Here is a 13717-nt window from a genome sequence, read left to right on the forward strand (position 1 = left end):
GGATCAGGAATTGAACCCATGTCCCCTGCATTGGCAGGAGGATTCTTAACCATTAAGCCACCAGGGAAGCCCTTATTAACTTTTTATTAGCGTTGTGAAAATTAGAAAAAGGTTGCTTTCATAGAGTGGAAGTGACCCACGGAGCCCTGCATGGTTGGAGCATTCCTGATTGAATATCAACCCCTGCTTGACTCTTCTTTCCTCGACGGGAACTTTAGCTCAGTCAGAGTCTGTATAACTGACCCAGAAGGTCTTAGATTGCTCTCTATTATGTCCAGCATATTAATGTAATTAAAATGATTACATTTATAATTGCTAGGCAACTGTAGGAAACCAAATAAGAAACACAACTGATAGCACCAGACTCATTACATTCAAGATAAAAGATTTATTCACAACAGAAAAAATAATCACAACAAAATATATACTAATTTAAAAAACAAAAGATCATAGTGACATGAAATTTTATATTCTTTCTTAAAAGTGTGTAACAGTATTTTGTTTGCTTCTACATGAATTTCTATTCCTAAAAGGGTAGCAAACATTAAAATGCTGTGATGGTTTGCATTTTGTATGTGGAAAGAACATAGACTAAACTCTGAAGCTTTTAGTTTAGAAGGGTGTTACCATGAAGCCACACATTAAACTAATGATCAAAAACATGATCTGTTTCCAGATCTACACACATATACATTCACCAACTAAGCTGAGAAATATGCATTTCATATTGTCTCCCACCCTGCTTTAATGTATCCTTTTCTTTTTACTAAAAGCAAAGTAAGAAATTGTATTTTCTCCTTTCAATTGACCTCAGAAGAGGCACTATCTAATTCATGAGAAATACGAATTTTCAGGTGTTTGTCTTCTTCACTCTTATGATCTAGGTCTAGCTTGTCTTCAAGGCTATGGAATTCTTGGCTGAGTTTGGAATTTTCCTGACTCTCAATCAGATTGGAATGCTTGTTCTTATCCTTGGCCTTTGGCGTGAGTTCTTTGGAAAGCTCGCTACTGTTGGTTTCCTTGCTGTGGTCAGTCAGCTGACTCGTCTTCTTAGGTGCGTCATGCATCTCCTCACTCTCTATGTGTGATGTGAAGTCCTCCTCTGTGGCATCTGGACTCTGAATCACAGCACAAACAGGAGAAGAATTCAACGAACAGCTAGGAAGGGAAGCACTGTAATTCTCTAATGCCTTCTAACTTCCACACCAAAGTATTCTATAAAAATGTCTAAATTTGGCTGAAGCAAAAATAGAAGAGAAAAGAAAATACTAGCATGCTACCTTTTAAAAAACCAAGTTCTTTCATTATGTCATCTCCTTTAGTTTAATAAGTACATGAATTATGTATATGAGGAAATCTATGAGGTAGGTCTCATTATCTGTTTTACATAAAGAGAAAATGGATCGAAAGTTAAAAGTAAAGTCAATAGTAAATGGCAAGGCTATGTGCCATATCCAGATCCTTTGACTATAAAGTCAGTGTGATTTGCAACTCTCCAGTTCTTATGTGTTTAACTTCAAGATATGACCACTATATTGTGAAAATAATTACTCTTTTCCAAAGTCTTTTTTAATTAAAAAAAGTGAATACAATAAGTGCTTTATAAGCAGGATTTGGAAAAATTGCATTGTGATTGAGAAACAAAATTAAGGAGAAATTATATGGACTTGAGCGCAAAAACCAAGTGGGAAAGGTTTTGTATTCAGTGATCTTAAAGTAATAATAGTTGCTGAATGAACACGTACGTGAGCACGCAGACTCTAGTTTCCTAGAATTGGGCTCTAATCATAACCATCTGATGTGTCTATTCAAGATTTACCTGAACGTTAGATCGGCGGAACTTCTTAGATCTTGACTTCAGTCCGTAAGCCACACTATCACCTCGGCCATCATTTGCGCTTTCCGTAGGGATAAACGGAGTGAAAACTGCGATTGTTGGAATATCAGTGGGAAAATCAACTTCATCAGATTCATCAGAATGGTGAGACTCGTCGGAATGGTCAGGGTCATCAGTGGTTTCAGCGTCGTCGGAGTCATTAGAGTTGACGTCCTGGCTGTTATCATCATCGTCATCTAGATCGTCTGTTTGCTCAGGGCTTTCATTGGACTTACTTGGGAGGGTCTAGAAATCAAGATGGCCAGAAAAATGGGTGTCAGGGTTTTTACTGTCCCTTAGGCTTTACAGTGCATTAGTATTTTACTATCTTTATTTAGTTTTAGAATCTTTGTATTCACAACAAAGCACTTAATGGCTTTTAAATGCTAAAATGAGCTTATTCCAATTTCCCCTTTAACACAAGGGTAAATGGAATCCTATTCTAAGGCATTTTTCTTGGTTTCTCATAAAAACGATTTTCACAGATATTTTCAAGCCAAATGTATGAGTTATAATATTTGTATCAATGACACTGTTTTTCCTTGTTCATAATAAACACTAATTTACCAAATTTCAATGATCCAATAAATACAGATACATAATTGTGAGACTACCTTTTCTATTTGAAATGAAAATTCTCAGGGGATCAGAGAATCCATGTATTAATGCACACCCCCAAAACTAAAATCACCTCCCTATTAGCCTGGATAATCAAAAGGTGACTCTCTTATCCATGTGTAGAAACTATAGCTCAGTTAATGTCTATCACACTTCTGATTTGCAAATATCCTGGGTCATTTATCTAACTTCTCTTATAGATTCTCAGCATCTTCAAATAGAATCTTAAGGAAAGCAAATTTAACTTATCCCTATTAATAGTCCCAATAAAAAGTAGTTCCTGAAGGGTTTGCTAGTGGAATTTTGCCGGAATTTGAACCTGGGCAATGTCATTAGGAGAAAGAGTGCCTTCCTGAGTCTAAGGCACAACAGACATCAGAATCAAAGCAAAGACTCACATTTTGTTTGTTGTCATCAGTTTCCTCAGAGGACACAGAATTCTGAAGAAGAAAAGACACAAATCAGTGCACATCATACAATGTAACTTTTTTATTCAAAAGTTAGCTGTTTCCATCCAAAGCAGGTCTTATTTTTCTAGCCTCATTGTGGAAGGATTAAGCCGGAAGACAACCTGACAGATCAATTGGTGTCCTAAGCTCACTTTTACAAACAGGCAGGAAAGTGAAGTGAAGTTGCTCAGTTCTGTCTGACTCTTAGCCTACCAGGGTCCTCAGTCCATGGAAATTTTCCAGGCAAGAGTACTAGAGGGGGTTGCCATTTCCTTCTCCAGGGAGTCTTCCCGACCCAGGGACTGAACCCGGGTCTTCCAAGTTGCAGGCAGATGCTTTACCAACTGAGCTATCAGGGAAGCCCAACAGGCAGGGAAGATCCATTTAACCAGCCCAAATGGCCTGCTTGGTGGCTATTTTTTGGAGTGGTTGTTCTTTAATTGTGAGAATTTTAATATTTAGAGTTAATTAAAATGAAAAATACCTGTGGTGCTAGGAAAGTCTGCTTCTGAGATGGGTCAGGCTTTAGCCATGTGGCTACAGCATCTGGGTATTTGTTGTTAAGCTACAAAAGAGAGTTGCATATTTGTCATTCTTATTTTTTAAAGAAACAGGGGTCTCTAAGTGATAAGCTGAAATAACAACTGTTCTTCTCCAATCTTGACAAATAAGCATAATATGCATTATTTAGTCAATTAGAACCTTAGTGATACCTTTCATAATTTATTCTTTCTGATAGATTCATTTAACAGCACTTACTGTAAGTCAGGCACACTTTCAAAGTGACTTATAAATACTAATTCATTTAATCCTGAGATGAGTATCATCATCATCATTATTATTCCTTCAGCCTCTGTCCACAGAATTCTCCAGGTAAGAATACTGGAGTAGATAGCCATTCCTTTCTCCATGGGATCTTCCTGACTGATCCAGGGATCAAGCCCGGGTCTCCTGCACTGCAGGCAGATTCTTTAGCATCTGAGCCACCAGATGGGAAGCCCACAATAAAGTTAAGTGATAGTAAGTAGCAGAGCCAGGGTTTAAATCCAATGGCTCCTCACACTGATGATACACTGCCTTCCTGTTCTATGTCTGATAGCTGAAATTCCTCAGATGAAACACAACCAAAGCAGAGGTGCCCTTAATTAGCACTGGTCTTCCTTTTTTCCTTCCTCTATGGAAGAAGAAACTCTCAGGCTGTGCTGTCCTGAATGGTATCCTCTAGCCATGAAACACATGGCTATTTAAGTTAATAAAGAAAACTATCTTCTCTGGCACTAGCTGCATTGTGAGTGTCCAACAGTCACATGTGTTTATGGCTACCTGTGGACAGTGCAGAAATATAATATCAACACCATTGCATAAAAGTTCTCTTGTTGTAAGCTGCCAAAGACATGAATGGAATGGTCTTTCACTCAGCCAAATTATTTATCTGGGAAATGGCAATAAGATGCTAGTGCAGAGGAGTGGAAATTGCTCTGAATAAGTGTCATCTGGTGGGCTGCATGGCCCAAGGCAATCACTTCACATCTCTGTCACTGAGAAGAGTTACCCTAGGGGTTCCAAGAATTCTTTCACAGGCAAGGAGGGGAAGAAAGGAAGGAAACTAGTTAGTAGCATGTTGGGTTTCCCATGTCTGGCTCTAACCAGAGCAGTTTCATATTGGACTTCTATGAAGGTTTTTGCTGAAAGAAGGGTTTTCTTCAACTAAAAAATGTGAAAACTATTGCTGTAGATGAGTTCAAAGGTTCCTATTTTTTTCTTTAAAATATATATTTATATAAATATATATATAATATTTACAGAAATGTTATAATTGATATATAATTAATATATTTTCTGATAGATGTAATCATTCTTTATCTGTATTTATAAGATAAATTTATAATTTTTAAAAAGTAATATGAAGAACATACAGATAAGAAAAACAAACTAAAATTGCTCAGTAATCATATCATTCATAGATAACCAGTGTTTTCATCTTCAGGGGTGTCTCTTTATAGACTTTCCATACTTCCTACTAGCTCTACATTTCTAGGATTCTAGAAGGTTCTGCTCTCCACTTATCTCTTAATTAACATTTAACCACTTACACTGCCATAGCTTCATGTGCCATATTTTATTCTATTAAAAAGGCACTAATTCTTGCCTTAAAGAGTGTGACCTCTATTTTCTCTGGAAATGTTAATTTTCTGGCTTATTATTGTGATTCAATACTTGTGTTCTTAGATCAGTTGGAAAACAGACACACTTACACATGCCTATTTGCATATCCAAACACCCACAGCAGTACTTCTCCTAACATCTTCATTGAGCAATCTAACTGCAGTGACCTCAGACAGCTCTATATTGGCCTTTATTCTGTTTATCTGGAATTGAACCCTGTGTGCCTTTTTGTTCAAGCTCCTTGGGACAATACCCGTTTGTTGTTTGGCTGGCATGGTTTCACCTATTGTGGAGGGACAGGTACATCTATGGTGCTGGGTGGAATAATTATGAAGAGTTTGATTTGGTCTTATGTTTGGTTAGAAAAATCTAAAGTCATCTGATAAGCACAATAGATACAAACAGCATAAATATGCTGTGTTTTTTTTTTTAAAGATAATGGGTTTCTTAGCAAATATCTTCAGAGATAACTGTGAATATTATGGTTATGCCAACTCTCCAATACGTGAAGTGAATTTTAAACTTAGCTTGCCATTAAGTAAAGTGAAAGATGGATTTTTTTACTTCTAGAACTAAGTTGACTCATGGAAATAAAAGTCACACAACTTCACAGAACTCATTTTATAGAAATGATTGACCTAAAGCATCATTTTATTGTATTAAGAAATCTAGTTTAGTTTTAAGAGACTGTATTAATTAAAAGCAATTCTATGCTTGGTACTGCACTAGAAGCATAGCAGGCACGCAATAAATACTTATCAGTTATTTTATTTGTGCAAATAAGTAAAATTGTCATATGTTTGTAGTACATCTTGCAGAAGTTGCATAAATAACTATATAATAAACCAAAAAGATGCTTACCTGCTTTTCCTCAGAGCTGCCAGAACTGGTCGGTTTAACCTTTGAAATAGAAAGGTGAAGAAAGATTACAGTGTGAATGTGTTCCTAACAACATTGAAACACACAATTCATTTATTTTAAGGACATTTAAAAAAAAAAAAGATTCAGTTGTACTCACTGGAAGGGCGGAGGCAATGCCCAAGAGGCAGAAGCAAATCACTGCAATTCTCATGGTAATGATTTTTCCTGCAAAATATTTTGTAAGAAATATTTTATCTTTTCTAAGGTCAAAACAGTGATACTTTTTTTAGGCTACCACATTACAAAATCATCACAAATAAATATGTATTTTGTGTGGAAACACTCCACTAATTTCTTTTTAATATTATGATCTTTTGAGTTAATATTTGTACTGCCACCTCTATTTTCCATCTCTCACTATTAGGCAAGGGAGAGAGGAATTTTACAAATCTATATTTATTCGACTTTAACATTTAGAGTTTCAGAGATTACACCATTACTACCTGATATCTCCAGCTATCTAAACCTAAAAACAGATCAGCAGTAATTGAATTAAAATAATAAAGCAAGAATGAGAATATTTACTTTTCAGAGAAGAAAAACATGAAGAGAGAAGATAAAAATAAGAAAGAGAAACTTGCTGTCTCCATTTTCCAACATGCATTTCAAATGTGATTTTAAATTATTTAAAAGGTATTAGTTAGGTGTAATGTAGCTGTCTCTAAGGTTAGTAAGTCAAGGTATTCTAAAAGTTTGAAATGAAAAAGAAAACACTGAAGTCAACAGCTTTTCTATTTGTAAGTCTAAACAGTATCATATAGATATTTGGGTGAAATTTTAATAGCTAAATACAGAGGTGAAAATATTCAGAAAGGGTTTTTTTTTTTTTTCCTTGAAAAAGGGATAAATCAAATCACTAAAAATTAGCATTAACGTCAGGTTATATGAATACTAAAAAGCATTTTCCTTTTAAATATCCCATGGTCATCTATTCATTTAAAATGATGTATATACAATCATCCCAAAAGGGCATAGAATTTTTCTTTTATTTCCTGACTGAAAAAAGTAGTCTCAATTCTTTTGAGGACTCCATGGAAATATTTTCAAGTTTTATATTCGACTGTCTTTCAAAATAACCGGCCACCTTTCCTGCAGGACATCAGCCCTGGATCTGGCATGCATATTCAAAAGACAAGAACAACTCAAGTCTGATTAACAGTGTTTACCATTATACTCTTTTCCTTACAAATTGACCTTCCCAATGAAATGAGGCAGCGCACAGAGAGGACAGGAGTCTGTAGCAAACTGCAGGCTTACCTTGGTCTGCGGCGGCGAGAAGAGTCCAGTCCCCTGTGATGCTGATGCAGTGCTCAGTGCTGCCCTCCTGGCCTGCTCTCCCTGCTGCTGACAACCAGGATCTCCCAGAATTTAAAGGCTGCTCCAGATGCTCTCCACCTACACAGGGGGCGGAGAGATGTGTCATGGGGCATTTTGCCACTACCCAGCCCACTTGCTCCCACACTTCCCCCTCTGGTTTTGTGGTCACAGACAAACACAGGCACACACACACGCGCACACGCACACAAACACCCACTACCCTGCTAGTTAAAGTTAAAACATTACTTATGTACAATATCACTAACTATCTTTTTTTGTTCATAGCACTGACTTCCAGCATCCTGGAAGGGCATCTAGAGGGCCCATGAAAACGTAGAGGGAGGGAAAAGGGTTTATTTCTGAGTTAGAAGAAAATATTATCTAAATTAGTCCTAGATAAAATTAAATAGAATAGTCTTGTTTCTTTTGGTTTAAATAACAGATTAATGTGATATATGCAACGGAATTATACTTATTTAAGAGGCACCAGGCTATTGTTCAGATACATACAAAGAGTTCAGATACCCTTCCTCCATTTTTACTTAAGCTTCATTTTGAGTTTCAAGTGTGCAGCAGCTTGTCATGTAGACAAATGGTATTAGAAACATTAAAATCCCCAGTCACGTTCATTAAATTGGATTCACAATGACTTTCAAGGACATGGATTTTTGTTGCATGGTTTGAATTATTTGGAGCTGATGGATCTGATAACTGCTATATAAAATAAACGAATGGTAATTTATTCTCAGTGTGGCAGAAGTAAAGCAGTTTATGACCGAGCAGGGTTACTGCTTGAAAGTGCTGTTTCAGGAGCCAGCACGTGGCTTTGAATTCTACTCTGCACAAATTAGGTGTGTGACCTTGGGCAAATCATTTAGCCTATCTATACTTGTTTCTTCATCTGTCAAATGCAGAGTTCGTGGGGTTTTTGAGAGATTTAAGTGAATTAGAATGTGTAAAACTAAAAATACCTCCCACATATTTGCAAATACCCTGCATATTTTAACCATATTTAATTGTATGTTAACAATTATTAAGATTTTTAGGAGAAAAAGGTAGTCATGATTTGTATTAACTCTAAATGGAATGGTTTATTGTAATGAGATCGGATATAAGATTTTTATACTGTATGTCAACAGGATAATTTGCATGTCTCTGAAGGACTGGCTTAGATTTCTTAATTGTCATTTTCTAATTTTTCTCTCAGGATATATAAAATTGGTTACTGAATAAGAAAATAAAAATTCTATATTAAAAAAAAAACTTTAATGGGCATTTAAAAGGTGTTTGAAAGAAAATTATGGATGAAGGTTGAATATTGGAACAGAAGTTAGGGGTAGCAGAGCTCTGAGTTCATTTTAAACATTTAATATTGTTTCAAGATTACTTAACCTCTTCATCTACCTTTCTCAGTTGTGAAATGGAGATTGCACTATTCATTTATCTCACGCTTCCATTGTAAGAATCATGCAAAAGGTGAGAGTAAAGATAAATGGCCCTATTTATTATAATAGCCTATTTATTATAAATGGCCCTATGTAGGATGTCAGCTCCTATTTACCAAAATTGCTTTTTAGAAAACTTTTCTTTGGCAGCACCAGGTGCTAGGTGCATGTGGGATCTCTTAGTTGTGGCATGTGGGATCTAGTTCTCTGATCAGGGATCAAACCCGGGCCCCCTGCATTGGGAGTGTGGAGCCTTAGACCCCGGGGCACCAGAGAAGTTCCCCCAATTTTGCTTTTAATATACATATTAATTAAATAATGTTTTGATTATTTAATCAAAAATAATTTTTAAAAAAATCAAAATTTAATTGATTAAATCCATAGGTTTGTAGGTATTTGGTGGTGGGCTGAGGGTGGGGAGCAGGTGGAATATGTCTCTTTTAAATTGGATGCATTTCAAATAAATTGATGTTTTTGATTTGTGGGTTCTAAACACACATTTTAACAACTCAATTGGCAGCTATCTCTATAAAATATAAAACACATAGGTTATAAAGTTGCAAAAACAGATTTCTTATTTCTGCTCTTAAAAACTGTTGTTTCCCTTTAAACACATTACCCGCATAACTGTCACATTGTCAATGTAGTGGAGGGAAGCGCACACATCCTAAAAAAAAACCCCAAGATTTCCACAGGATTCACTATGGTTTACTCTGTGCCCACGGGAATGATTTAATAGGAAGTTAGAAAGTTATAGGAATAGATTCTGCTGGAGCCCAGCCATCTTGAGATGAACCATATGACCCACACGGCTCTTCCGGTCATACCTCCAAATTACCACACGGTGGCAGCGTTTCTGAGAAGGACTTCACAGCCTGGCTGCGTCAGTGATTTCCGACAGGATGGAACGTTCATGCATTTAGTGACTGAGACATAAAACAACCGTGAGGCCCTCCATTTCTTGGAATGTCAGGTGAGGATGTATTTCCCAACAATTACCCGCTACACATTAACAGGGGACACAGAGGCCACGAGAAGAAAAACATTCTTTTCTGCTGTGTTGTCTTCGGCGACCCCAGGTGTAAGCTATGGACTCCTTCCCTGTTTAACACACTCGCTCAAGAGGTTACTGATCGCAAGGCTTACTCAGAGTAAAGGCTTGTGAATTCATGGTTAAAGAACACGTCTGGCATGTTCAGAGATGAGAGGATAAAATGGTTTGTGGTAGAGACGGTTCTGTAAAGTATGAGATGTATAGTGCGTCATTCTAATTATTTTGAATAATTTTACTTATTTTTGGCCGAGGTGGGTCTTTGTTGCTGCTGGGCTTTTCTCTAGTTGTAATGCCTGCGCTTCAGATTGCAGTGGCGTCTCTTGTTGCGGAGCTCGGGCTCTAGAGTTCTCAGGCTTCGGTATTTGCAGTTCCCCCCGCTCTAGAGCACAGGCTCAATAGTTGTGGCTCACAGGATTAGTCGCACCTGCGGGTCTCTTAGATTGGCAGGCGGGTTCTTGACGCTAAGACACTGAGGAATCCCCATTCTGATTTTTGAAGAGACTCCTGCTTCCAGCTTTTCATAGTCAAACATGCTGCTGACACTTATTTTTTTTCTGAGTAAGGTTTTCCAGCTGTCAGAATTAGCATGTTGAATGACTTGAATCAGAGAGGCTTGATCTGTAGCATTTCCACACTATTTCCATTCTTGAATTAGTTTAATCCTTGGTTGATATAACCAAAAGGTCAACATGATCAAATTCCTTGTAAAATTTGTATCCAGAAAGGGAATAAATTTAGTGTTAAACTGAAATGGAGAGTGAGTTGTGATCATAAAATATAAACACTGTAAGAGGATGTATGGAGGCATAAAGAACATTATGTTTTCTTCCCACAAATTACATGAAAATTTTCATATAATAAGAAAATTTGTGTCCAGTTGTATCCAGTTTTGGTGGACTTTATTATATTGACTTCTAGTTTATTTGGATATTTGTAATTATATTTTACTAAGTATAATCAACAATTTTGACTTTTTCAGCTCTGTAAATATTTTTTCCCTTGAGTAAAGGTTCAGATAAAAAGCTGATCTTGTGCCATTGCTATCTGTCATTGAGAAGTTGGGAATTATATTTCATTGGAAGCCTACTATTCAATTATTTATTCATATGTAGTCTAGGGAAGAAGGGAATTATTTATTGGAGGGAAGCAAGGGTTGATGATAAGGGTTTTTTTTCAATTTATTTTTAATTGAAGGATAATTGCTTTACGATATTTTGTTGGCTTCTGCCATACAACATGAATGAACCATAAGTATACATATATCCCCTCCCTCTTGAGCCTTCCCCCCTCCCCTATCCTACCCCTCCAGGTTGTCACAGAGCACGGAGTAGAACTCCCTGTGTTATACAGTGACTTCCCATTAACTACCTGCTTTACATATGGCCATGTGTGTGTTTCAATGCCACCCTCTCAATTTGTCCCACTCTCTTCTTCCACCACTGTGACCACAAGTCTATTATCTATGTCTGGATCTTTCCTCTCCTGCAAATAGGTTCATCAGTACTATTTTTCTAGATTCCATATGTATACGTTAATATATGATATTTGTTTTTCTCTTTCTGATTTACTTTGCTCTGTATAACAGGCAATAGGTTCATCCACCTCACTATACCTGACTCAAAAGGGAACTCTCTGGCATTGTTGGTGGGAATGTAAATTGATACAGCCACTGTGGGGAGCAGTATGGATAATACTTTAAAAACTAGGAATAAAGCTACCTTATGACCCAGCAATCCCATTACTGGACATATACCCTGAGAAAACTATAATTGAAAAAGACACATGTCCTCCAATGTTCATTGCAGCACTGTATACAACAGCCAAGACATGGAAGCAACCTAGATGTCCATCAACAGATGAATGGATAAAGAAGTTGTGGTACATACATACAATGGAATATTACTCAGCCATAAAAAGGAACTCATTTGAAGTTTTCTTAAAAGTTCAGACATGAAATTAGAATATTTCAGAAATACAAAAAAAAAAAAATCGCCCAAACTTTGTATCCTATTGCTCAATAAATTAGGCAACAAAATTCAGCTCCTTAAAAAATAGTCTACTGGTAAACATTAATGTCACTTAAAAAAGTTTCATTTTAGACCCATAGAATTGTTATAGAGTAAATAAATATTCAATAAACTGTTAATGAGTAAGCACTCAACTGTCCATCCACAGCAACTAATTCTGAGCATATAGTTCTTGTTTATCAATACAATGCGTGGGTGCTATGCTTGAGTCCATATGGGTCTTATTCATGTTTCCATCTGTATTTTCCTGCTGCTGTTGCTGCTGCTGCTGCTGCGTCACTTCAGTCGTGTCCAACTCTGTGCGACCCCAGAGATGGCAACCCACTAGGCTCCCCCGTCCCTGAGATTCTCCAGGCAAGAATGCTGGAGTGGGTTGCCATTTCCTTCTCCAAAGCGTGAAAGAGAAAAGTGAAAGTGAAGTCTCTCAGTACTCAGTAAATGGGCAACAGTGAATGAAGGAACACTACTTTAATAGTGCTTACACCTATGGCGGCTGCAACTAACACTTAATTTTACTATTAGCTCCAGAGAGCTGCACAACTGCTGGGTCCTCAGAACAGCTTATATATACATTTAAAAATGCTATTGCAGACTTTGAAGAGCCAGCCTTCTTTTTCATTCTCTAAGAGGTTCTGGCCAAGCTCTTTAACTTGTCTGGGTCTCAGGTTTCTTGATAAAGTTAATTGAGATGATTTTTTAAAGCTCTAAAAGTTTGCAATTTTGTTTTTTTTATAGGCCCATAAGTAATAAAATATTGCCAAAACAATAGAAAAACAAACAGGTTTTAAAAACAGAGATGATGTCAAGCTTGTAAGAGAAGTTCAGGTTAAAAACCAGAAAAAGAAGATTTTTTAAACATTTATTTTTAATTGGAGTATAATTGCTTTACAATGCTGTGTTGGTTTCTGCCATATAAAAGTGTGAATCAGCCATAAGTATACATTTATTGCTTCCCTCTTGAGCCTTGCTCCTACCCTGCCCCTCATCCCACCCCTCTAGGTCGTCACAGAGCACTGGGCTGAGCTCCCTGTGTTACACAGCAAACCTCTCACTAGCTATTTGTTTTACCCACTGTAGGGTGTACGTATCAAGGCTACTCTCTCAACTCATCCCACTCTCTCCTTCCTCTGCTATGTCCACAAATGTGTTCTCTATGTCTGCATCTCTATTCCTGCCCTGCAAATAGGTCCATCAGTAAAAGGGGAAGATTTAAACACAAAGAATCCCTAATGTGAAAAGTTGAAGAGTCTTCAGGGTGTTTTTTAGTAAACTATCATGTGTTTTTCATATCTTTTAAATCATGGATAAAAATTTATATATAATTTTATAATAATATTAATACAAGTAAAACCTTTCTTTTTTTTAAAGAGTAGAGAAATACCTCCTAACATATGACTCTAATAAGTCAATCTTTGATGGTCTGAGAATTTTATATTCTTACTTCTCCCCAAATGAGTTTTCTAGAGGCATTTTTCTCAATATGGGTTATGTGAATTTCTTTCAGATTCTTTTACACCAAGAATAGGAGATCAAGGATAAAGTAACTGAAAAGGTTGTCTTGTTTCTTTCCTGGAAGATGCCCTCTGTGGTTTTAGGAGGCAATTTCATTGCCAAACAGATCAGGAACATCAGGCTTCTGCATAATCTAGTGATGTTTTTAGATTTTCCTTTCCCACACTCATATCCTCTTAATTTTAAAGCATCTGTGGATAAGAATAGTTTAGAAACCTACTAATTTCACTTTGTACATGATGAAATTATTCGAGAATCAAAGTTTGTGACCTATTCCTCTCCTCTTTTCACCCATTTCATGCTTAGCAAATTTCTGCTTGTTTTTTTCTGTG

General features: G+C 36.7%; 1 protein-coding gene and 1 long non-coding RNA gene across 4 annotated transcripts in view; one reads left to right on the forward strand and one right to left on the reverse strand.

Moving 5' to 3' along the window:
• Positions 1-590: 590 nt before the first annotated feature.
• On the reverse strand, positions 591-7432 carry SPP1 (secreted phosphoprotein 1). Its single transcript, XM_019962489.2, has 7 exons — positions 7288-7432; positions 6128-6195; positions 5971-6009; positions 3428-3508; positions 2893-2934; positions 1820-2122; positions 591-1118 (listed from the first exon to the last, which is right to left on the reverse strand). Exons 2-7 carry the CDS (start codon positions 6179-6181, stop codon positions 801-803), a joined length of 837 nt encoding a protein of 278 aa, XP_019818048.1. The 5' UTR covers positions 6182-6195; positions 7288-7432; the 3' UTR covers positions 591-800.
• Positions 7433-9640: 2208 nt separating this feature from the next.
• Positions 9641-13717, forward strand: part of LOC109560130 (uncharacterized) — a 231705-nt gene continuing 227628 nt past the window's right edge. For all 3 annotated transcript variants that reach the window (XR_011567112.1, XR_011567111.1, XR_011567113.1), the window contains exon 1: positions 9641-9765. This is a non-coding gene — a long non-coding RNA (uncharacterized lncRNA). The remainder of the gene's footprint in view (positions 9766-13717) is intronic.

This window comes from Bos indicus, chromosome 6 (assembly GCF_029378745.1).
Source record: "Bos indicus isolate NIAB-ARS_2022 breed Sahiwal x Tharparkar chromosome 6, NIAB-ARS_B.indTharparkar_mat_pri_1.0, whole genome shotgun sequence".
NCBI lineage: Eukaryota > Metazoa > Chordata > Mammalia > Artiodactyla > Bovidae > Bos > Bos indicus.

What these genes read in the sequence shown, in the direction of transcription:
- SPP1 (XM_019962489.2), bottom strand. Translation starts at nt 6,181, where the DNA reads ATGAGAATTGCAGTGATTTGCTTCTGCCTCTTGGGCATTGCCTCCGCC. An exon ending in GCATTGCCTCCGCCCTTCCA is followed by an intron (nt 6,010 to 6,127) that starts GTGAGTACAACT and finishes TCTATTTCAAAG; the next exon opens with GTTAAACCGACCAGTTCTGG. An exon ending in CTGATGACAACAAACAAAAT is followed by an intron (nt 2,123 to 2,892) that starts GTGAGTCTTTGC and finishes CTTGATTTCTAG; the next exon opens with ACCCTCCCAAGTAAGTCCAA.